At 31.9% G+C, this 26,952-nt stretch overlaps 1 protein-coding gene across 8 annotated transcripts in view; it reads left to right on the top strand.

The window, feature by feature from the left end:
• The window catches only part of Klc (kinesin light chain), a 47,228-nt gene extending 28,769 nt beyond the window's left edge, over positions 1-18,459 (top strand). For 2 of the 8 annotated variants that reach the window (XM_077440425.1, XM_077440423.1), the window contains exons 2-13: positions 3,506-3,731; positions 5,087-5,289; positions 5,364-5,494; positions 5,572-5,800; positions 5,879-6,012; positions 6,088-6,212; positions 6,290-6,415; positions 6,492-6,570; positions 8,673-8,902; positions 11,458-11,469; positions 11,771-11,863; positions 12,394-12,628. In XM_077440425.1, coding sequence (XP_077296551.1) covers positions 3,531-3,731; positions 5,087-5,289; positions 5,364-5,494; positions 5,572-5,800; positions 5,879-6,012; positions 6,088-6,212; positions 6,290-6,415; positions 6,492-6,570; positions 8,673-8,902; positions 11,458-11,469; positions 11,771-11,863; positions 12,394-12,483 — 1,653 coding nt within the window. In that variant the 5' untranslated portion in view covers positions 3,506-3,530 and the 3' untranslated portion in view covers positions 12,484-12,628. Of the gene's footprint in view, positions 1-3,505; positions 3,732-5,086; positions 5,290-5,363; positions 5,495-5,571; positions 5,801-5,878; positions 6,013-6,087; positions 6,213-6,289; positions 6,416-6,491; positions 6,571-8,672; positions 8,903-11,457; positions 11,470-11,770; positions 11,864-12,393; positions 13,014-13,433; positions 14,210-16,659 lie in introns of those variants that run through there. The other 6 variants (XM_077440428.1, XM_077440427.1, XM_077440426.1 and 3 more) reach the window with 4 other exon arrangements.
• The last annotated feature ends 8,493 nt before the right edge of the window (positions 18,460-26,952 follow it).

The raw sequence follows: 26,952 nt of genomic DNA, 5'->3' as shown, positions 1-26,952 counted from the left end.
TCGAGTCAATTTGACTCGTTATCCGATTGAATTCTCGGCGGGTTTAAATTTTTGTAATTAATTTCCGAATATAATAATAATGTTAGATTAAATCATTGCAGCACCTGACATCGAGTCAGGTGCTGCCAATCTATTCAGCGCAACGACAATTCAGCGCAAAATCAATTTTTTCAATAAATTTTAAATGCGTTTTCAAAAATAATTACTGTATTGAAATTGTCGGCCATATCTACATGATAATTTCATAAATGCGAATAAATTTATTTGATACTCTTTGTGCCTTGAAATATTACGCAAGCAGGGTTTCTCAACTAAGACCGCAAACATTTATTTTTAAGCAGGGTTTCTAAACCGGGCAGCAATTTTTTTTTTCAAATAGTTTTTTTTAGCAATCCAAACTTTTACGTATGCAGGGCTTCTGAACTAAGGTTCGCAAATCGTCAATACAAAGTTTCATAATGACTGGGCTTTTTATTGTCTGGATCACTTAGCAGGTGGGCATTCTAACGGGTGGATCTTATAGCTTTGGACCTTATGTCGTGACACGGTAAAAATCATAGCGATTTTCAAAATATAAAAAAGTAAAGGAATTTATTAATAAATCACTAAAAATTTACATGTAACCCAATTTATTGAATTATTGGTAATTTATTTATTTAGTTTATTACATTTTATACCAGGAAGGAAGGCTTTACAGGACAACTCCAATGCGCCTTCCTGCCCAAATACAAACAATACAGCATTTTTATTACACAAGTCGCTGAATTACGAGACACTGAAAACTCGCAAATTAACGAGACATCTATGAATTGTACATACATTTTATTGTACATTAATCATACTCAAATAGTGGTGACATAGTAGGTAGGAAGGATTTTAACCAATTTTTAATCGGGAACCGTTTCAACAATGAAAATTGGCAAACTGTGATAGGAAACGATCGACCTGGAGTCACAAATATCCGGGTCTGACCAGCAGCACTGCAGATATACTCCTTTCTTCTAATTCTTTTCAATCGAGGTCAGCTTATGGTATCGAACCCGGCGCCTCTCGGTGTTAGGCAGAAGCTTAACGATCGAGCTATGCTGATGGCTAATGAAATACGTATAAATCAAAAGTAAGTACATTCATAGTATATGAAAGTATATATAGGCGAATCATAGTATATAGGCGACAATACAGTTTCACAAATGTTCGCCAGTAATTATATACGTATTATCATATTCAGTGGCGGACTGGGACTGAAATCAGTGCATGCCAGGAGTCAAAGGGGGCCCACCCAGGGTTAAAAAAATTTGCCCCCCCCCCCCCCCCCAAACAAAATATTCTTCTTTCCATCACGCTAAAAATCAAGGGGAAAATTTGGGAATAAACAAATTTAGGTACAAGAAAGATGGCAAAAGCGAAATAGATCCATAAATTATTTTGAAAGTATGAAGTAAATTTAAATCGCTGGTTGATGATGAATCATCCCATCAAAATTGTTTTAAGCAATTCAGTTTATATTATTCACGGAAATTTATTTATTACCATTTTTATTTCAGTAGGTAGTTGTTACATAGGTATTGGTATATACATAATATTGACGTTGGAAATGGGCCCGGCAAAAGGGCCCACGCAAATGTTGAAACTTACATTTCGAGCCTAATAAAAAAAGTTAACCGATCCTTGGGCTGTTAAAGCAGGTATTAGTTGTTTTTGTATATCGTAAGAAATTTGTTTTGTTGAAATACCCAAACTTTAGGTCCCAAAATGCAATATCCTATAATTTTTTACACACGTGAAATAGATAAAAAGTTATTTAATTTTACTGAGGGCCCATATTTTCTAACAGATAGTGGGGCCCACATGCCATCGGGCATGTTCGCTTGTATGGCCAGTCCGCCACTGATCATATTACGCTTTGTTTGCTCAAATTTTTACAGAATTCTTTTTAGGATTCAACAATGCCTTAATTACTTACTATTATACCTAGGTATACTGTGAATGGGCGTGTCTTGTGTTAATTCGGACAATATTTATTATTTCGATAAGTTTCTCCTATATTTCGCATATTATGATTTCAAGTCCCACTGGAGTCCCGCTGCTGGCCAAACCTTGGTTTGTGACTCCAGGTCAATCGTTTCTTATCAGAGTTTGCCAATATTTCTGATTTTCACTGAAACGGTTCATGTAAAAATTTACATCTCCTTTCCTATCTCTCTTGGTAATCTCAAGTTATTCAGCGTCTTGAGTTTTGCCAATTTGATTATAAAATACTACTAAAATTTCTCTATAGATGTCACTGTGTATGTTTGTATTAATTCGCATGGTATAAAATGCTTATGTATATTGATTGTACATATTGTATCTGTATAAGTGCACTCGTCGCTTCGGAGCGATCTGTAAAGGCGAGTGTTCAAGTACTATTAAACAATAAAATGAGAATTACTGTTATCGAGACGTTTTCACGAAAAGCAGGACTTAGAATAAAATGCATCAAAATCAGGTCGTATTGAAATCCTAGGTTCTGTGAATAATATTAAAAAAATGGATGAAAGAATACTACGAAAAAATGTCTACGAGATGAGCACTTATCATTTCTAAATATGTATGTTTAGCCGAACATTCATTGGTGAATACTTACATATTGACTGATTCTGACCAGTCACATTGTAAATCCATTGTGTCATGAAATAACTAGGTGGGATAGATGAAATATATGATAGTCAAAATACTACTGGTAACTTATATGTATACTACATATCAATTGTATAATATAAATTTTATTACATACATTTTTATAAAATGTCAAGAAGTTTCCCAAAGTTTGAACCCAAAATACTAAAAAAAAATAATGTATTTGTCTTCTATGGAAACTTTGGGCGACAAGTCTGTAGCGCGGCTGTCTTCCATAGAATTTCTGAACTTTGCACGGGATTTTGAGGCTTATATGCGCCTATTTCAACTGTTTTAAGGTTCAAAATTGGTTGATATATTACTGAGTTGAATGCCATCTATTCAATTTGCTTAAACCAGTCAAAAATTAGTTTTTTGTGGAACCATACTGAAACCTCGTTTATGTGACGTCACTTCTTCATACAATTATGAAGAATGATTATTTGACAATTAATCCAAAACTACGAGATATATTATGTATTTTATTGTTTAAAATAATACTTTATGTGTTAATTAACATATCTGGTTACTTGGGTAAATATTAAAATCTGTATTTAAGGTCGAAAACTCGATTGCCAAATTCGCGAAGAAGGTGCCGCGTACGGGGCTTGTTCGCTATATTTATTGCCGCGGGCAAATTGTTAAGAATTCTCACTGATAAATTTATTATTTTTGATATGTATTTTTATAGTTATAAAACATGCGTAGTACAATATGTATGGCTTTTGCACATTTCATATTGTATTCCAATATTTGAAATATGTATGTATGTAGTTAATACAAATTTTTTGTCGTTGTTAAACTCTTTCTGTATTGTAATATTAATGATTTGTTATGCTTGTTGCAGCAAGAAGATCGAACATATTGGTAGAATGACCCAAATGACGCAGGAAGAGATGGTAGCCGGAGCGCGTACCGTTGCCCAAGGGTTGGAAGCTTTGCGTGCAGAGCATGCACAATTATTGCAGGGGTTGGCAGCGGCACTGGCACTTCACCAGCCCGCTGCCGAGGAAAAGGCTGGCCTTGTGCGACACTCCATGGATATGATCGAATTGGGGCTTGGAGAGGCACAGGTAATGAATTAGCACATTTTGATTTTGTCTTTTGCATTCCTTATGTAATACATATTGTAACGTACGCCGCGGATTAAGTGAATATAATCCCAGAGACCGTGTGACCGTTCAAAGATTATCTGTAACGGATATCTATTAACGGATTAACTAAATGCATACCGTGCGACTGGTATAAGTGGGTTTTAAGGATTAGCGTGACCGCTGGCTGGGAACTGTTTTATCAAAATAAAACGTGGCGTTCAACGTTTATTTATTTATATATTATCTTAGCTATAAAGCTAATTTTAAATATACATCTTAATTACTTAACTCTAAATAACTCTAAAATTTATAATTATCTTATGTACTGTCCCTCACAGAGGTCTTCGCACCTCTGTGAGGGTGTTAAACTAATTCAATGACATACGCTTAAAAAGTAATTTTTTCAATTTAAATAAGTAAACATTGGATACGGTTTAGAACCCCTGACATTTAAACTAATTCATTGACATCTGCAATACGCATAAAAACTTTTTTTTTTCAATTTAAATAAGAAAAAATTGGATACGGTTGAGAACCCCTGTCATTCATACTAATTTAATAACGCCCGCGATGTGTACGATAAAAAGTAAATTATTCATTTGAAATAAAGTAAATTTTGGAGACGGTTGAGAAGCCCTGCCATATAAACTGATGCAATGTAATCTGCAGTTCATACGCTTAGAAAGTTTTTTTTTTTCAATTTAAATACGTAAATATTGGATACGGTTGAGAACCCCTGTCATTCATACTAATTTAATAACGCCCGCGATGTGTACGATAAAAAGTAAATTATTCATTTGAAATAAAGTAAATTTTGGAGACGGTTGAGAAGCCCTGCCATATAAACTAATGCAATGTAATCTGGAGTTCATACGCTTAGAAAGTTTTTTTTTTTCAATTTAAATAAGAAAATATTGGATACGGTTGAGAACCCCTGACATTTATACTAATTCAATGACATCTTAAAATGATATTCAATGAGTCACAATGACATTCGCTTAAAATGTAATTGTTCAATTTAAATAAGAATATGTTGGTACGGTTGAGAACACCTTTAATTTATAATAATTTAATAGCATCCGCGATCTATACGATAAAAAGTACCATATACATCGATAAATATAATACAATAAAAAGTTACTTTTGCCATTAAAATAGGATAATTTAGGATTTTTGAACATTTTGTCGCTTGAACATTTTTTCCGTTTACATTTTGTCGCGGGTACATTTTGTCAGTGCACTAATTTTCGGGTACATTTTGTCGTTGAACATTTTGGACTTGCACCAATTGTCGCGTCCCCCGCAACAATATGTATATATCATTATTGTTTTAGGTTATGATGGCGCTGGCGTCTCATCTACAAACAGTCGAAGCTGAGAAACAAAAGTTACGTACTCAAGTTCGACGGCTTTGTCAAGAAAATGCTTGGCTCAGAGATGAACTTGCAGCAGCGCAACAAAGGTTACAAGCCGCAGAACAAAGAGTTGCCCAACTCGAGGAAGAAAATAATCATTTAACTTTTATGGCTTCTATAAGGTAGTTTTTATTTTATTTTATTTAACAGTTTATGTCGGTTGAATATGTGTATTGATTATTTTTTTACTTTTTAGAAAATATGATAGTGATGTAATTGAAGAAGGCAATGATAGTAACCGAGCTGCTGGAGATAAGCCAGGAAGCACTAAACAAGACGATCCAATGGTAGATTTATTCCCCGATGATGATAATGAAGAAAGAAACAGTAAACATATATATTTTCTTTTAGAACTTCACCATAATATTAGATTGTTCGTAATTTATGTAAAATTTAAATTACAGCGATGTCGCCAACGCCTCCATCTCAGTTCGCCCAACAAGTTAACGCTGGTTATGAAATCCCAGCTCGTTTAAGAACTTTACACAATCTCGTCATTCAGTATGCATCACAAGGACGGTATGAGGTGGCAGTTCCTCTCTGCAAACAGGCTCTTGAAGATCTCGAAAAAACATCTGGACGTGATCATCCCGATGTAGCAACAATGCTGAATATTCTTGCCCTAGTATACAGGTTTGTTTGTTATTACTATTGAATAATGTTTGCTTTTGAATTGGCGGTTGCAAGTTATTTAATTAAAAAATATTTCAGAGATCAGAACAAGTACAGAGAAGCCGCTAATTTGTTAAACGATGCTTTAAGTATTCGTGAGGCGACTCTTGGGGAAAATCACCCCGCTGTTGCTGCTACTCTTAATAACTTAGCTGTTCTTTATGGAAAGAGAGGTCAGACTATAAATTATTTTTAATTGTTTTATTATTTCCCTCGTGGGTATTTATTAATATAATATATTTTTACAGGTAAATACAGAGAAGCTGAACCACTTTGTAAAAGAGCGTTGTCTATTCGTGAAGCTGTTTTAGGAAAGGAACATCCTGACGTAGCCAAACAATTGAACAATCTCGCTCTTTTGTGCCAGAATCAAGTAAGTAACTTTACTGACGCTTATATTTTTTTTATAGATTAGAAATGTAAAAATTCAATTTTTATATAAAATTTTAGGGTAAATACGAAGAAGTGGAATGGTACTATAAACGCGCTTTAGAAATTTACGAAAATAAACTAGGACCTGATGATCCCAATGTCGCTAAAACGAAAAACAATTTGGCTTCTTCATATCTCAAACAGGTATGTAATATAAAATTCTATATATTTCGCTTAAAATGTAATATAAACAGTTAAAAATATTTGTTTTCTTGTTCAGGGCAAATACAAGGAAGCAGAAATTTTATACAAACAAGTTTTAACTCGAGCCCACGAGCGTGAATTTGGCACTATTGATGGTAAGGAAATAACAAATCAACCTCTTGAAAAGGATTCTAAATCTGTACTTATTAAGTGAATGGCATTTTTGTGTACATATCTGCTTATAATTTACGTATAAGTTACGTAGGACGCAAGTAACAATATTTTAGCGTTTTAATTATAAAACTGTCTTTTATTCATAGTAATTTTGTGTTTTATTGAATTCCATTTTACTATACTTAAGATTTTAAATGAGCGTGTGTACATCACAGGCGGGTGTGTACCTCTCATTCTTGTTCTTGCTTCTCCGTATAAAAATAAGACTCGAAAGTTTTATCTTCAATTATTATTGTTTTATTTGAATTGAAAAAATTGTATGTGATTTTTATATGATTGCCATCATTTTAAATTATTTTTATCCAATCTACATATCATTTTATCTATGTACATATAAAACAATTTATTTTTAGAATTCTTGTTTTTATATATTATATAAAAAAAATTTGTGACTGGAGGTTGTGTATTTTCTAGTCACATTAATGATTTAAACTGTACATATCATTTTAATTTTATGTATTTTAGATGTTACAATTTTTTTTATTATTTTGTAGTCATATTTTATCATTTCCATTTGTATAATTGTTTTTAAGTAAATTTTTATATTGTATTCAATTATTTGACTGATAGAAACCAAGACATAATTTACTAAGATATTTTTTACATTTTTCATTGTGAAAAATTCAAAATTAATTTTGCACACTTTTTTGCAAAGCCATTTTACTGGAGATCAACTTTTCAATATAAATTTCAGTATTTATAATGAGTAGGCTATTCAAAACCATTTATTATTGTACCAATATTTGAAAACATTCCAAAAAATGTTTTTGCCCGTACCCGAACCTTTTTTAAATGGATATATTTAATAAAGATATCGATTTTGAATGGCTTATTTACTTATGTGCAATTTGTATATTTTTATTTTAGGTTAGTAGTGTTTTTTTTTTAATGTATATTTGTTTTAAAAATAGTAAATTGATTATGAATAAAGTTTAGTTTCATTTTATTTTTTTTATTGTATTTTTTGTAACACTATTGCATGGATTTTAATGTTTTTAAGTATTCAAAGGAATTGTTTCAGTTACCTTTATGAATTATAATTATGTTTTGCAAAATGCTTGGTTACGTTTGTTTATAATATTATTGACATGAAAGTATATCGTGCAAATAAAATAATAAAATATAAACCTCATCAAAATAGAAAGACTTGTATTTTTATATTAATTTTTAGAAAATAATTTTCTAGTACAATTGATATTAAAAAAAAACAACAAATTACGATTCTTTCAAATCAATTGTATTAAAATATTATTTAATCCAAATGTCATTTAGTATATAATAAACTTATATTTGAAGATATTCCATATCGAAATGTTATAAACACATCAAAAAAGATTTTAAAACTCAATTTAAAAAAGATGATATGCATCCAGATGCAACTACTAATGTGTTAGGGTAAGTGTGACATTAATGGGATATAAGTGTGATACAGATAGGACATGAAATTTATTATGACATTACTTTTATATTAAAATATTTTGACATTATCTATTCCTATTAATAATATCATCAATTCATATATTAATCATAATTTACACACTTTGTCTCGACTGTGTCACACATATCCATTATTATAGTGTGTGTGTGTGCGTGTTTGTGTGTTTATATACATGTGTGTGCATGTTTTATTTATTGTATATTCATGATTTTTGGTGAAACTATAGCGTGTGTTATGCGCCCTTGAATTGTTCTACAGTGGAAAAAAAACTAGCCCTCTCCCTTATTAAAAACTTACAATAATATTTTGAATAGATAATTATAAACATTTTCAGCTAACCATGAAAATATGTAGTTTACTTTTAGTAGTCTTAGCAATGAACCACCGAGAGTATTGGTTTTAGAGTGTATTAATTTAAATCTTTGTTTCAAGTATACTAAAAATTGTACACGGGCAACATGCGCGCTATAGTAAAGTAATTTGTACAGAACAAATCCTAAAACAGCACCGGTTTATTTATCATCACCAACTGAATTATTTTTTCATTAAATAATTTTTCATTCTTGATTTTTTGTTTGTGCTTAGGTGATAATAAACCAATTTGGCAAGTTGCCGAGGAGCGTGAAGAAAACAAGCATTTGCAACGTGAAAACGCCCCTTATGGCGAATACGGTGGTTGGCATAAAGCGGCGAAGGTCGACAGTCCGACTGTGACGACTACGTTGAAGAATCTCGGAGCTCTGTACCGTCGTCAAGGGAAATACGAAGCAGCTGAGACTTTGGAAGATTGCGCTTTGAGAAGTCGCAAGGAGGTGGTCAGATGAAATTCCATTTGTTTTTATTTACCACTAATACTCACTTAGTCACAGACATCACAACATATACTAAGCTTTCGTATACAATTGAAATAAATATTTTGAACATAAAAATACTGACGTAAGTACATACGTATATATATAATATTTAAAACATGTTTTCTGTTAGAACACAGGCACGTTGGTGAGTATTAAATGCATATACGTATGTATGCAATTAATTAGCATTCTCACTATGGTTTTAAACACAATGCAAATAATATTATTACTATATACAGTACAATTGTTTTATTATTTGCATAAATAAAAATTCAACTCAAGAAAGTTGAATTGAGTCAAGTCAGTATTTACATTCTACATAGAGGCCACGATTTGGAAGCTTGATAACGTATATCTAAACAAATTACAGGGTATGGTGTAGTGTTGTAGGTAAACAAGAATTTAAATATGTATATGTAGTAATGTTGATCTTGCTTAAGTCTTGGCCTTTACAATAATCATTTGTTATAACTAATCAGCGTTGCTTGGGTTCGTATCTCATCCTAATAGTTTTCACATACATACAACACATTCGAATTACCAAGATAAGGTAAATCGAAGAGTAGATCCAAACCAAAAGAAAAAGTAGATAAATCATATACACATACATATATACAAAGATATTCAATCAGTATATTTTTTTATTATTGATTAAATGCTAGTGGTTTCGCTCGTATTTGTAATATATGTAAACCACTTAAACATGGCTAATCTTATAGTAAACATTCATTTGTTTTTTTATTTAATTTATGGTTGTGGCTATTTGCAGGTACTATATCTGTAAATTATTGGCTATTTGCAGGTAATATACATATCTGCGAATTATTGGCTATTTGCAGGTATTATATCTGCAACAGGCAAACGCAAAGCCTTATGCGCATGCGCGTGAACTGTCACTGTCAGTGTGTTTACTGTTAAAATTTTGTTTTAAACCTCTTAAAATTTAGTTCGAACTCGTTAAGTGACGTAGAGTAAAAAAATATAATCTAAATTAGTTAATATTATTAATTGTTGGAAAATTATTATCATATACAACGTATAATACCTACATACAAGTACATGCCGCGAACTAGCTAAATGATATAAATCTATTATAATAACGTGCGAAATTTATTTGCCTCATATTTAATGAACGATTGATTAAACAAGTCCAGCATACATTAAATGTAAGAAAGTTCACGCGCATGCGCAGAAGGCTTTGCGCCTGTCGCAGATGTAGTACCTGCAAATAGCCAATAATTCGTAGATATAGTACCTGCAAATAGCCACGACCTTTATTAAATGCTAGTGGTTTCGCTCGTATTTGTAATCTAAAACATGGCTAATCTAATAGTAAACTTAAACTTAAACATGGCTAATCTAATAGTAAACTTAAACTTAAACATGGCTAATCTAATAGTAAATATTCATTTGTTTTTTTATTTAATTTATTTGAAATTAAAAAATGAATATTTAACGACAGCCAAATCAGAAGCGAATTACACACAACGGTTTTTGTTTTATATATGTTATTAAGTTGAAGTGCATCTTCCAGTTGCAATATATGTTGACTAGTTTGAATATATTCCATCTAACCTGGTACCAATTTCCGTTATAGTTGAAGTGTATTTTCAGTTGTAATATATTCTGTCTAACCCACGCTAGTTGATTCATATGGTGAATTGAATTCCAACTGGTCAAAATGTATTACAACTGAAAATACAATTCAATTATAAGTTGATACCAGGTAAAATGGAGATGTTAGGTTTTCGTGAAAACGTCACTCGATTAGTAAATTGAGTTGGAAAGTCACGTTTTCGTTTTAAACACATTCTTAGAGCTATCGTAATACAGTACTTATTACCTTAATTCGTAATGCTTAGTAAATATTAACGCATTATTGAATTCTAAAGCATTCGTAAAAACATCAAGAGCTGTCAAAATTCAATTGTTATATAAAAAATTGGTATATTTGCGCTTGTAGAGATATAATTACTAGTTGAATTGTATTAGAATATGAATGACCTAAAACGCCAGTTGGACTATATTACAACTGAAAATACACTTCGACTGTAACATATATAATACGATCTGAAAGAATTGGTGGTGTATTTTGTAGTATAAATATTATATTTTCAAATTTTATGAGCCCAAGTATCGCTGAATGTTTATTACATATAATAATAAGTATTCATTCCAAACTGCACATTGTTACCACAATTTACACATTGAAATTCACATCGAACGCTACAAAATCATGGGTGTTCACACTAAACGTAAAAGATTTTGAAAATATTATAAGTAATTCGTAGTAAATTTTGTCACTAACAATTCCACATATAGAAATGAAATTAATTGTCGATTACGGTGATGAAATAAATTATTAAAATAATTTTTTAAAGATTGGCAGTTAATTTCCTTTGTTGTAATTGCACTCACTATTAGTTTCATATCTAAGAGATACTTTGTTTTTTGGATTCTATTTAACCATTATTAAAACTAACATTTGAGCTTTATTTTTTGCACGCCGCAAGCAGCACGTGCAGCAAGTAAGTAGTATTCCACACTTGCAATATTTGTCATGCAAAATTAACTGTAATGAAATTTAACATTAGCTAGAATGTTCATGCAATCTTCCAATCAAATTTCAATACTGACATGCAATAAAAATACAATAAATGTTGTATGATACTAAAAAAATATGAATTACAACAAAGAAAACTATGGGCGCTTTAGTATAATTTGCCTATTGTTTTTTATTTTATATGGAATTTTCCTTAATACAAAACATGATTTTTGAAAGTGTTAATGAAACACTATGGTTTTTCGATTGTGATTTATCTATTACAGGCTTTGGACATAGTGAAACAGGCTAAACTTCGCGGAGTTCGTAGGGGAAGCAGGGAGTCCATTGATTCGGTTCACATCGAACAACACGAGGAGGTTAGATAGAGATCCAATAGTTTAATACATTGTTGGGCTTAGACATAAATAAATAAATAAACACATTTTTAACTATCTCACAGATAAATATTTGCAATTTTCTAATTTCGTCGAATCATTTACTTCTTGTAAATAACTTAGTACCTTCATATGATTAAAAAAATATAATTAATATGGTAATAGATTGCACAAACTGCATGTGCACCTTTTTCTGCCAAATGTGTTTTAAAAATTTTATTTTCCCTATGATAATATTGCTTTGATAAATAAATGCAAGTATTTCATTCGTTCAATATTATGTATGTAGTAATAACACTTAGAAAAAAAATTATATACAATTGGGAAGAAAGTGTATTGTCTATATTTTGACCTTTCAATAATTTAATTGTAGTTTTTTTTTTTTGATGACTGCACTGTAGTTTTGATTTGCTTTGTGTTGCTTAATTTATATTGATTATTTTTCACACATTTTATTTTAATTTATTATTATTTTTATTTTATTTATTTGTTTATTTTTTGGTTAATATCAGGCTGGAAGCGGTACAAATACGGAGCCAAGATACAATCTGAAGTCGAAATTGTTTAATGCCCTCGGAATTCACACAAACACCAATCAATAACAAATAATATCCACATATTCCATTATCAAAATCATAAAAAAAAATCATCATTCATTGTTTATAGAATTAATGTGTATGGTTGATTACCAATGACTAAATCGAATTTTTTTTATTTTCTTCATATTTTAGGAAACTTAGTTTAAAGGCTGGCCTTTTTCTGTTATAGTTAAAAATACCATAATTCTAAATTAAAATTTATTTTAGCTTTCATATTATATTAGGTACGAGAATGTTAAATGAAATTTACAATATATTAATTAACCGGAATTGATCAAAGAAAGTATAAAACTTTACTTCTCATTATTTTTAATATAGCACTTTATAGGTATATACAAAACTGTATTTTAATTCAATTAGTTAAAGCATTGGTGTAAAAGTGAGAATAATACCAATAACTATGCGAATGTGCTATGATTTGAATGTGATAAAAATAGAATTAAGTGTGATGAAGCAATGGATGTTGATGTCGGTGTAGAATTATATATTTTATTTTTATTAAAGTTTGGATTTCTAACTTTAAACATATATACGCATACATATATATTATATAATACTTCAAATATTTCCTATTTGTATTTATTTTGGTTGTGGCTATTTGCAGGTACTATATCTGCAAATTATTGGCTATTTGCAGGTACTATATCTGCGATAGGCGCAAAGCTTTCTGCGCATGCGCGTGAACTGTCACTGTCAGCGTGTTTACTGTCAAAATTTTGTTTTAAACCTCTTAAAATTTAGTTCGAACTCGTAAAGTGACGTAGTATGAATGATTGATTAAACATATAAGATTAAAATAATGAACGAATGATTAAACAAGTCTAGCATACATTAAATGTAAGAAATTATAATCGGATTCTAAGTTCACGCGCATGCGCAGAAGGCTTTGCGCCTGTCGCAGATATAGTACCTGCAAATAGTCAAAAATTCGTAGATATAGTACCTGCAAATAGCCACAACCATTTATTTTTGAAACGAGTCTACATACAAGGGAATACGACAAACTATCAAAATACGTTCTTTGGACAGTTATATACGTATTATACGTTTCAATGATTTTTTGTCGTCGACATCAATGATAAATTAATTATCATTCCATTTTCAATTCTGTATTTTTATATCACATATACGTTTACTCATATTTAATTAGTGCAATACAAATACTGCTTAATGATATGTATTAAATATTGATAATATCTATTTTATATAGCCAGTTCATTTTATTTTGTTTTACTAATTTTGACTCGAAAAACGCGAATATTTTTATATGCAGATATATCTATTTCGATCTTTATTTAACAGTCTGGGAATGAATGATCTTAACCCTCGGTTTTTAATTTACTATTTCGTATATGAATTTTAAAGACGCAATTAAAATACTTCAAATCTTGACCTTATGCTAATACATTCATATTATTAATACTAAAAACTTTAAAAAGGTTTGAAAATGTATTCATATTTTTTTATTCGTATTACTTTTGACCACGATGGACGATGAATGGTGAAACTACTTTAAAATAATAGTATAAAGTTATTGATAGATGAAGTTTTTATTTTAATATTAAATTACACATCTGAATTATTTTATTAATGTATAAGAAACCACCTGCTTACTATCACTTTTTATCACGCACTCTATTTTATAGAATTTATTTTATTTGAATTCTTTTGCACGCACTTAATCTACATTTGTACAATTTTTCATGAATAAAATAATTTTATTTATTGTACTTGTGTTTTTTTTTTTTTTTGCATGACACAGCATTATTTTCATACACGTTATTTATATTATATGATACATATTTTTACAATACCAATATCACTTTATGTATTCGTTATACAAGAATATTAACTCACTATGGGCCGTAGCAAATACAATGTGTTTTTAACAAAAATTCATCAATACAACGTGTATCGATAAAACTTCATATAAAAAAAGTATTATTTAATAGATTTAGTAACAAACTTCCATTTATAGCATATCTTTAACCAAAATATCGAAAATGGTTTAAAAGCTTGACTCTTTTTTCAATGAATCTATCTAATATTCAGAAAGGATTTAAAATCCCCAGATATTGAAAGTGACTCCAGAATTGATTTTTTCTCGCGTAGTATGCATACTTCTCAAATTTAATCTTTCGTTCCAATGAATAACATAATGATCTATAAGATATATCGTTTATTCCGTGAAAATATAGTAAAATGTGTATAAATTTTATACAAAATTGAATACAGCAATCATCACGGTTTGAGAAATACTGATTTGATAGTGGAAGATAAGTGTAAAGAAGCTGTATTCCAATTATTAATTTAATTGATAGAAAGTTTTGGGAATTATGTTTAATTTACAAAACCTATAATTTTTATCCATTACTTTGCGAAAAATACGTGGACTCTCATTGAGAGTTTTCAGAAAGTTCGGACGGTCCATAATGAGTTAATTATTTAAAAGTAATAGTAATTTCGTTAATTTAACATAATCAGTCTTTACTTTTGTTTATAATTTTATTTGGAAACATGTTGAATACTTGTAATGACAAAAATTGAACATTTGTAATATTGTCAATAATTTTTGTTGTTTATTGCAATAATTTAGTTAATTTACATTAAAACACCCTGTAAAATCAAAACACCATTAAAGTCACTCTTCTACAGAATACTTATTTGTAATATGCATGTTCCACCCACTTAAGGAAACTATTACAATTTTATTTAGCAACTTATTTACATAATTCACCGAGAGAAAAATAGTTTCAAAATATTTTTTAACATCAAAAGGTATGTATGTACAAATTATGTATTATCATACGGCAAAAACGCTTTACCTGAGATTAGCTCAGATGCACTCTTAGAAAGGAACTGGGATAATGATTGCTGTTATGCAATTTAACAATCCATCATGATGTCATCGCATATTTTGTTTCTTGGTTTTGCTTAATACTCTGAACGTTTAAACAGTGATATCATTTTCCATGATTTATAAACATAGTCCAATTTGGTTTAAATTTTTTTTTACCATCAGTATACAATTTGTTTCAAGTAACCACCAAATCACAAATCACACTGGTTGGTATTATTTTGCTTATTGGCGTAGACAGAAATTTTACTTCACAATGACACACCATCAAAACACCACCAAATTATTGCAATAAAATATCAGTCTGTTTTTGATTGGAGACAATTCGAATCTGACACGATTACAAACTCTCTCGGACTCGTAGAAACTTAAGCCTGTCGAAATTCATGGAAAGCGTGATGACTTTGTATATAAAAGAAGTTGATTGTTAAATTGCATAACAGTCTGGAGAGGTGCAGCGCAGTGCTTCCTTCTCTAAGCTGAAAGCTTCTATAAGAAGATCCTCCGCCAAGCTCATCAGTCGCTTCACTAGCAACAGGCACTCAGCTACCCTTCCCTCCTCTGTTGATGTCACAGATCCGGGCAGGTGAGGAACAGTAATTATCGCGAATTAGATGATGATCACAACACATTCCAATACTCTCTGCGAATAAACGATTTAACATTTCAAATTATTTGCTTGAACATATGCCTAAAATCGGTCTCCGTGACGGGCCGGAATGTGAAATTACCGAAAACGCAAATATCGGAAGGCAAAGATCGAAAATCATCTTTGCGAAAAGTCGGAGATCTTGTCTTCACTAACTGAGGGGTGCGGGGGGTTTAACTACCGGGGATGTTGGGTTTTTTTCCCTACGACGCAGCGGTACCTACCTACCTACTAAGAGAAACTGTGCATGCGCCATGTATTTTGCATGCGCCAAAAGGGAGACAAGTATAACACGTGAGGGCGGATCTAGTATATTCTAGATCTATGGTACATACTCACTTAATTTGCGCGAACAGGATATAACAGGAACGAGAGGAACAGGCTTTTCCTCCCGTATTAATGTGTGCGCGCAGAATACGGGAGGAAAAGCCGACTTAAGATCTTTCGATTTTCGATCTTTGCCTTCCGATATTTGCGTTTTCGGTAATTTCACATTCCGGCCCGTGAAGTAGACCCGCCTAAAATATACATATATATATATATATATATATATATATATATATATATATATATATATATATATATATTTTATAATTTGGGACATTGTTATATTGTTGATAAAATGTACAGTAAGAATTTTGGACTTTTCTCAGTTCTAATTTTATTATTTCAGCATGAAGCGCGCAAACTCCCTGTCCGTGCTCAGTAATGAGGCAAAAGGATCACCACCGAGTACAAGACCTCAAACACCCGGCGATAACCAAGAGCGGTAGTTGTAACAGAAATCTAGTATACATCCATATGGAATTGTTTCTAGTATACAGTATAATAAACTACATAAAAAAATCTGAAACAAAATTGTATGCTGATTTTAGCTCTTACTATTCTTCTGAAATTCAAATTCTAAGTGTTATTGCAACTCAGATTCAGTATGATTTCTTGCTTACTATAATTTTCAAAACACATTTATACTACTGAATGCAAACATTACATTTATGACGGCATGATTAATTAGTATGTAGTAAGTACTTAGTTAAAAGTAAAGAATCATTTTAATTTACGAGCACAATTACCAGTACAATTGTTTCAAACCCTTTGCCCGCCGCAATTAATATAGCGAACAAGCCCTGTACGCGGCACCTTTTTCTCGAATTTGGCAATCGAGTTTTCGACCTTAAATACAGATTTTAATATTTACTCAAGTAACCAGATATGTTAATTAACACATAAAGTATTATTTTAAACAATAAAATACATAATATATCTCGTAGTTTTGGATTAATTGTCAAATAATCATTCTTTATAATTGTATGAAGACGTGACGTCACATAAACGAGGTTTCAGTATGGTTCCACAAAAAACTAATTTTTGACTGGTTTAAGCAAATTGAATAGATGGCATTCAACTAAGTAATATATTCAACCAATTTTGACCCTTAAAACAGTTGAAGTAGGCGCATATAAGCCTCAAAATCCCGTGCAAAGTTCAGAAATTCTATGGAAGACAGCCACGCTACAGACTAAGCTTCCACAGAAGACGGCCGCGGGCAAACGCTAAAACTATGAATTGGGTCTTTGTGTAAAGATTGTATGTGTGTATATGTATTTATCATTAAGGACTAAAGCTATTAATGAATGGAGCTATTTTATCATACTTGATTTTTGGGAAATGTTTGCATTTACTAGTGTAAATGTTCTATTACTTATATAATTAAAAACTTTTCTTTGGAAATTTACATGAAATTGTACTTCATGTATGGAAATCATAGGCATCACCTTACACTGCAAAAGAATTATATCAACAAAACAGGAAGGAAAATATTTTTACTCTGATTAAGTGTTTCCTAGCTAAACTAATTAGTGATAACATAAGCTTTTAATACTGCAATACCTAGTGAAGTCTAGTGTTATTTTATAAATGCTACAATACAAAAGTTTGCCTTGATAATTGTTTTAACAAAAAAAAAAATACTATTGCGCAATGATTGCATGAGCTAATTAATTGCAATACATATTTTTTCATAGTCTATAAGCGTATACATAACATTCCTAAATATTACTACTCAATGCTATTAAGAATGTATTATCGATATTATGGATTACACGTGTACTTTGTTTTATACATTTGATATTTGTCTTTCGTCGTTGTTACAAAAATTAGCTGTTTATAGACATTTTATGTTTTAATTGCATGGATTATTTATACTATTTAAAACTTTCCTTTCGATTAGGTAATCATCTAGTTTAGAAATTTCTCTACAATTTCAAAATATATTTATCATGATTTTAATGACTTAAATTATTTTTTTATACAACCTGTATTATTTTATAACTCACATAGAATTCACGGTGATGGAAATTTCAATTTTGTGTTGTAGTACATATGTGTATTTGATAATTTTTGATCAATATCAATTAAAATAAAACAAATCATAATTTATAATACTTGTGATGAAATAAAAACTTTTTTGTGCATATCTGTTTTTTTGTCTTCCGATTCAACACTGTTACCGACTCATTTTCCATCTGCATCTACATACATACATATACATAGGTTTGTATATAAAAGAAAAAAGCTGTTATACCTCATTTGAATTCTAAAATTAATACATTATAAATGTTTTGTTTTTGGTATTAACCCGAAGAATGAAAGAAAGGGGGACTTAAATTTGTTTAAGGAAAATGAAATATTTCGCATGCATTGTATTGTGCATCAAGAAGTGCTAGTTAGCTAAGCAGTAATTATTAAATGTATGGAAGATGTGGTATTTACAGTAAGAAAATTATTAAATGCAATTAATACCAGTAGTAAGTTGTCGAACTTGTTTAAGTCTATATCAACAAAGAAAAATATAATATAATATATTGCCAATATTAGATGGCTAAGCTTCGATAGTAGAGTTCAACTTCTTTGTGAATTAATTGATTATTTTATATCCGTTTTGGGCGTAAGTCATAAAGATTTAAGTGAAACCTTCAAAATGTCAATTTAATTCCTAAAGGATTTCTTGGCGCGTATTAGTTCGATAAATAAACTACATAAAAGTTACCTAATACGTGAATAAGAAACGTAATAAGAAACCGTGTTCATTATAGATAAATAAAAAAAACACATTGAAAAGCCTCATGTCAGAAATTGAAAATGACAATTTTCCTATTTTACCTTCTTTTAGCGATTTCTGAGGTAAAATTACGGACACAACTTCTAAATTAAAATTAAAGCTTCAAATAAAAGAGTGTCTTCAATCTCTAAATCTGGAATTTGATAAAAGATTTGAAGAATTGAATTTTTTTAAAACTCTTTCATTTCAACTTCCCCTTTTTAGATGAATAAAAATTTCATTGGACTACAAATGAGATTAACATAATTTTCAGTATTCAATTTAAATAACTGGGCTCACGTTAAATGTGTTATTGGAAATGAGTCGTGACTAAGTACTTAAACACTATTTTAATGATATTACGTAGAAAAATTTTGATCGAAGTTTTACGTTGACCAAGAATCAAGTCAATTCAGAGGATTGACAAAAATTGCTTTATTAATATTGTCGATAGTTCCTACAACTGTATACTGTGAAAGATCATTCAGTGTAATGCATTTCATAAAAAATAAATATCGAAAAAAGCTGACAGGTGTAAACTTTGAAGCAGCCATGCGGCTCGCATTGGAAGAAAGGAGTTTAGGGGAATTTCCATTTGCATTATTTTTACATACCTCTTATTAAATAAATACATAGATATGTACCAAATTTATCAAATATCTCTTATTTAATGAACTTATGTATTGATCCAATTTTTTAGTAATAAAAAAATAGCTTAATTTTTTTAATCACAACAAAAGCGAAATTTGGTGCGGCCACCAGACGTTTCCATAGAACTGCCAATGTCAACTATGCGGCCACAGTAAAATTTCACGTGAGAGCCACTGGTCTAGAGATAAAGAAAAATCCAACGCTCTAAAAGACTATGAGGAAGTCGACGATTTTATCTACCTAGGTGACTTGATCTCAAGGGAAGGAGGATGACAAATGGAAATCCGCAGAAAAGTAGGAATGGCGAAACGGCGATGGTCAGTTTGGTTATGAAACATAGAAAAGCTTTGTAAAAATATGGAAGAACCGCTCTATTATTAAAATAATGAAAATCCGTCTGGTGCATTCTCTGGTGTTCCCCATTGCCTTATATGAAGTCGAGACATGGATCCTCAAAAAGAGAGAAAAGGACATTCTGGATGCATTAAAAATGTGGTGCTGGAGATGGATGCTGTACATACCATGGACCGCAAGACGCCTGAACATCTCCATCCTCAAAGAGCTGGCAGTCTCAGAGAGACTTTCCACAATATGTAGGAAAATAGTTCTTTCATACTTTGGCCATATGGCCAGGAAGAATGTGTAGAGTCTGGAGAGGCTGGTAGTCTCCGGAACTCTGGAGGGAAAGCGAACGAGAGGACGGTCTCCCAAGAGATGGTCTGACCAAATCAAGGAACTGGCGGGATCGTCCCTTAACGCTGTTTTTAACTCGGCACAGAACTGAGAGGAGAGGAGGCGGATCGTCAATCGTATCCAAAATGACACCAATGACCACGACGATCAGCATTGAGCAAGCAAGAAAGAAGAAGTGTTCTAAATCCATCAATTTAATAGAAATAAATAAAGATTTATGGGATATGAAGCTGATGATATTTAAAACACTAAAATAGCACAATATCTCCTTTTCCAAGATTCTAATTAAAACATTTTCTGAAATTAATTTTCTTTGCTTACTTTTTTTAAGGTCTTGTTATTTATTTATTTATTTTATTCTAAACAGACCATTGTGGCATAACAGGAATTCCTAAAGCGCCACAATGGTCAAAAAACATAACACAAAAAAAACAAAATAACAATTAAACACAAATCAATACACAACGAAAATAATACACCCATCAATTATACATAAAAAAAATACATTTGAACATAAACATAAATACATCCATACATAAACATAAAAAACAGCATTTAATAATAACAGATAAAGTAAAAATATCAAATAAAAAAATATATAGCATAAGGAAATATAATAAATATAATATAATAAATATAAATATAAGGAAATATAAATTCATATTCACGTTAGTAAATGTATTATTTTTTACTATTAATGTACAATGCTGGACTTTTGGGTCTCTGTCCTGGTAAGTCGAGATAAAACTAATGCACCTTTTTATCTACATAATAGATGGTTTTAATTATTTAAGCCTTCGTCGAAAATGATGTCTCCTACAAAAATATTTGCAAATTAGTCGAATGTTGTTTCAGTTTACCAGGAACAAATGCTCCTGCCTAAGGACTTTGTATTTCATGAACATGTCGTCCAGTGATAAAACGCAATTGAATGTTGAAACTTTAAAATGTTTGCCAATCAATAAGTATATATTCAACCAATTCATATTTTCATAAATATGCGACTGTGGCTCTTTAAGAGGGCTGGACACCAGCGCCTTGTCCATACAAACGTATTAGACTTCTCCCTTCCTCAATTATGGCACTAGAGAAATTATTTTTTAATATAGTATGGATATCAACCATTGGGTTGCATCTATCCTTTTATTTTTTATTGGAGCTAGGAGCCGCCAAACATCAATAAAATCGCCTCTTTTTTACACCCACGAAAAGAGTCCAGCGTGCTTATTTCACGGTCGAATTAAAAAAAAATACGCGCATAGTTGCACAGAAAATATCTTTCTCATACCGATAGTGAATTTTTTTAAAAAATTGGTCCAGTTTCGGAGGAGAAAATAGGAGAATACGAAACCTCAATTTTGTCGCATTCACTCAATATATGTATATATCGAAAAAAGGAACGGCAAAAAAATTAAGGTTTCGGGTGTATAGCCCTCTTAATGTTCGTTTTTAATAATTAAAGTAAGTATTAAGAAATTTTTTTCAAATTATATTTTTAGTAAATACCAAATAATTTTTCTTAGTAAATATGGCAAAATTGAATGAAACATTATTTTGATTAACACTAATTTGAGACACTCGGTTTGCTGCAACCCCTGCAATAAACCATCCCTAGAGTTTTAACCACATTTAAAGCATCGACACGAACGTTGCACATGCTCGCCGAAAGCATAGTTGTTTGTATAGTTGGGGTCGCATGGGAAACATTATTCTCCGTTCATAAATCAACCGGAAAGCTTATTAAAAATCGGTGTAATCACCCGTTATTAAAACGCACTGTGCACGAATAAATTTACAAAATTAAATGTCGCTTAAAGCGTGTCTGTTTTTCTCATCAGCGTGCAGCGTCTTCTATGTATGTAGGCCTTTGGGATTTTTTTTGTCGGTTGGCCATTTTCGAACGCTGTCTATAAATCTGTTGGTTCTGCTCGATATACTTGCTTATGGATGTGGACATACCGAGAAGAAGAAGAATAAAAAAAGCACTAGCGAGCAATCGAGCGGATAATGACGACTCATCATATCGCTATTTATCTCTCTGAATCATATACAGTTCATTATAAATCAATCCTACGTACAGACACTTTGTGCAGCAATTGTATGCACACAAATATGCTTGTAAAACAAATTTTATTTTTTATTAGATTTAAATTAGTATTGTTGAGATAATTTCTATATATCTTTTTAGGTGCCCATTGTGCACATATGGATGAAGGGGAGCGTTTTATTTTCGATATTGTCGTACAAATATATCATAAACGTGTCGTTGAGCTAATTAAATCTTTCGCTAAAGAAAAACAAGGAATGCCAGTCTCGATATTTCCTCAGCTGGTATTGATTCATTCTGCTGAAACAAGAGTAATGAGCCGCGACAAAATTGTACCACACACTGGGGAGACATATTTTTATAAGGAGAATGCTAAAAATGAGACGGTAAAAAATAACATTGTTTTTCACGGTAAAAATCAAAAACAAGTCTTCGGAAGAATAATTTCTGGACTTTCAAAAGGATATGTCGGAATAATTTCTGGACTTATAAAAGGATATATAGAAAATATGTATTTTCATATAATGCATACTTCCGTTAATGTATTGTGTATTATGTCCGAATAAATGTGAAGTTATGTTAAAGATTATTAACATGATTAAAATAAATTAAATGTATGCAAGTAATGGTAGGTAAAGATTATTGATTATTGATTTATCCCTTGTTGTGTTAACTACATATTGTGTTTGATATTGCAATTGGAACAAGCTAATAAGAGGTATGTAATATATAATTTGGAAAGAGACTTTGTATGTATCCTTGGTTCGTTCGTTCGTTCGTTCGTTCGTAGATCCGTGACGTCATCGAATAAATGATTCGATTTTTTTTTCGATTCATAGGCACCGATTCGATTTTGGCGCTGATTCGATTAGGCGTTGATTCGCCTTGGTTCAGGGGGGCGCAGGGAGCGTAGCCCTAGACGGCAAATGCTCAGGGGGGTGCAGGTGGCGTAGCCCAAGACGGCAAAGGTTCAGGGGGCGCAGGAGGCGTAGCCCTAGACGGCAAATGCTCGGGGGGCGCAGGTGGCTTTGCCCTAGACGGCAAAGGTTTAGGGGGGCGTAGCCCTAGATGGAAAATGCTCAGGGGGGCGCAGGTGGCGTAGCCCTAGACGGAAAATGCTCAAGGGGGCGCAGGTGGCGTAGCTCTAGACGGCAAAGGTTCAGGGGGGCATTTTATAAAAAAAAATCTGATTTTTTTTTTAAATCTTTTTTATTTTTTTATACACCCTGGGCAAAGCCGGGTAATAAAACTAGTGTAATAATAAAAATGAAAAGTGTGATTATTGCATTATAAACCTAAACAGATTTTAATTTGATAAGATTTCTTTTGTTTTTTTTTTTATATTTAACACTACATACATATTGATGTCATTGAAACGTCACTAAATACTTTCATTTTGTGTATGAATAAAACAAAATCAGGAATAAAATGCTTTTTACATTACCAATAAAATTTATTTTTCATTTATTGCAACACTACATACATAAGTATTCAACGCATATTTCAAATATGCAAAAAAATGTTTCTATAGTATTGTTAACTACTTTTACATTCTACTATACAACCATGATATGAGCCGATCTACATATGTATTTGAAAGCGGCAAAAGTCCGTTTTTCTTCGAAATATTTCGAATAAAATTAAATATAATGTTTTACGTTTAACAATATTTAAAAATACTGGTGGCCTGTAATACGTTTATTCTGCTTTTCTGAGATGCTGGACTATCGATTTAAAAGAAGTGATAACAATTTGTGAATTAAGTCAAACAGAAATAGTATTTTTGGAACTGAACTTTTCATTCAAATATAACGGCTCATATATTATTTTATCTACGTATTTTAAAAGTCCAGTGCCGAAGATTTTATAAAAAAGATGTAATTAAACTCTGAGGCTTACCAAAAAATAATAATGACTGTTGTTATAATACAATATGCTATGTATATCATATCTACTAAATACTGCTGCTTTCCATTGTTTTTTAAAGTATCTTTTTTTTTGTTTTTTGTTTTTCACATGTCGTATGTCGTATAATTTTGTTTTATGATATATTAATTCAGTAATTATCGTCTAATTTGTCAGATCGGTCTCAAAACAAACGAGACTCTTTACATCCCTCGGGTGGAGCGGCTCGTTTGAAGGTGTAGCCAACATGTGTGTTCAGTTAACCAGCTCGGTGACATCGCAACTCTTCTCACACATAAATAAACTTTCACCTGACATGAGATCAAACACTCGAATAATATCCGGCAGCAGTGTGAATTTTATAAATAAATTATTGTATTGAATTTCGATGAGATGTTTGTCAATCGGCGACGAAATAATGTATGTACATATGGTAGCAAACATGAATGGTATAAATGGAAGTGTTGGGAAATTTCAGCGATCTAGACTCTAGCGAATAGTTTATTTAAAATAATGCATTAAAACTGCATTGCAAAGTCATAACATCCTTTTGCATGTTGAAAAGACGCCGCACATTTGTATCATACGCGACACTTATACATTTATGAAAAACAGGTGCATTAAATCTGAAAACGCATGCAATCTTATGTGGTTGAAGTTTCATTATTTTGAGATAGGAAGGAGTATACTATTATATATCAAATCGAATAAGATGTCTAGTTATTAGACATTGTATCATTTCATATTATTTTTTATTCATTTATATATAAGTTAATGATTTATTATACTTATTATAAAAATCGCAAGTTACATATATGGCATACATGATGTGTATTTACCAAGGCTGTGGAGTCGGAGTCGGAGTCGTGTAGTTGGAGCATTTAAAGCGGAGTCGGAGTCGTAGTCTAAAGGTCTGACCGCACTATGCGTCTGCGATGGTAAACGGACTACTAGTTATATGTGAACCAGTCACAGGACAACCGGTCGCTCTAGATCGGTCACACGTCATCACCCGTCACACTAAAACTGGTCACGAGAAAACTGGTTGACCGATTTTAGGGTGTGACCAGTTTTATCGTGACCAGTTTTAGGGTGTGACCAATTTTCTCATGACCAGTTTTAGTATGACGGGTGATCACGTGTGACCGATCTAGAGTGACCGGTTGTCCTGTGACCGGTTCACATTTGATTAGTAATCACCGAACCGTCTGCGACACGAACGGCAGCGTGCGGCCAAATATTGTTTGTATGAAATTGTATGAGATATAACTTATTTTAAAGGCCGGATAACCAAGGTGCCGTCTTGAAACAAACGGACCCAGAGGGTGCTGTGTATTGTTAATTGCATTATTAAAGGTTCGCCGAACGTTTTTTTTTTGGACTCTAGCTTTGTAAATAGAACTAAACCGCCCCGATTCTTAGAAAAAGCACTGTGACTATCCGGTGTCTAGATATAACACACTACATCGCGTCACGCGTAGTGTGTTATATCTCATACAATTTCATACAAACAATATTTGGCCGCACGCTGCCGTATGTGCCAACTAGAGTCTCCAATTTTATTGCAGTTAATTCACAAATAAATTGAAATTTAAAATCATGAATTTAAATTGCATTATAAATAAATCGTTGAATTGCACATATTTGATGTTTCCTCCGTCTCATGCTTTTTTTATTCCCATTTTTTTTATTAAATTGATTTGTTTGTGTATGATATTCACGGGTCTACCTGGCGACTCCGAATTAGTTCTTAGCGAATGTTAAATGCCCGAAAAAAGCGTGGTCAGGGGCGTTATCATGGGTGGAGTCAACGAATCCCCCCCTCATACCCCCCTTACACCCCCCCAGTTCGAAAATTAATTATTTAATTCGAAAAATATTTTCCATTCTCCTAGGAGTACACGTAAAGCAAAGAGATGGATACGATAACTTGAAAAATACTACGTGTAGTATTTTTCTACTACGAATACTACGCATGTCGCTAAAAATACTACGAATTCAACATTCGAAATTCGTTGTGAATGTATCCGGATCGCAGAATATACTCTTCGCACGCATGTCGCGAGCTCAAATCGGTTATTTATCTCTTCTACTATTCTGCGATCCGGATACATTCACAACGAATTTCGATTGTTGAATGCGTAGTTTAAATACTAGACGTAGTATTAAATGTATTTTGCCAGTGATGACGTATGGGTGTGAAACTTGCACATTGAATGCCAAGTTGCTACATAAAGTCCAATGCACGCAAAGAAGTATGAAACGCTGTATGCTTAACATGATGAGGAAAGACAGAAAGCGGAACACGTGGGTGATTAGTATGACATAGTGGATAGTGTAAAGAGATTGAAATGGCAATGGGTGGGCCATGTGGCTAGAAGAATGGACGAAAGGTGAACAAAAGAAGTGCTAGAATGGTACTCGAGAGAATGTAAAAGGGTAAAAGAAAGTCCGGAAGGAAGGAAAGATGGATAGATGAAATTTGGAAAATATGTGGGGTGAGATGGATGATAGTTTCGCAAAATAGAGACGAGTGGAAGCGTGTTGGAGAGGCCTTCATCCAGCAGCGA

The sequence above is a fragment of the Arctopsyche grandis genome, chromosome 10 (assembly GCF_051622035.1).
Source record: "Arctopsyche grandis isolate Sample6627 chromosome 10, ASM5162203v2, whole genome shotgun sequence".
Taxonomy (NCBI): domain Eukaryota; kingdom Metazoa; phylum Arthropoda; class Insecta; order Trichoptera; family Hydropsychidae; genus Arctopsyche; species Arctopsyche grandis.
This window is presented reverse-complemented; position numbering and strand designations above follow the sequence as displayed.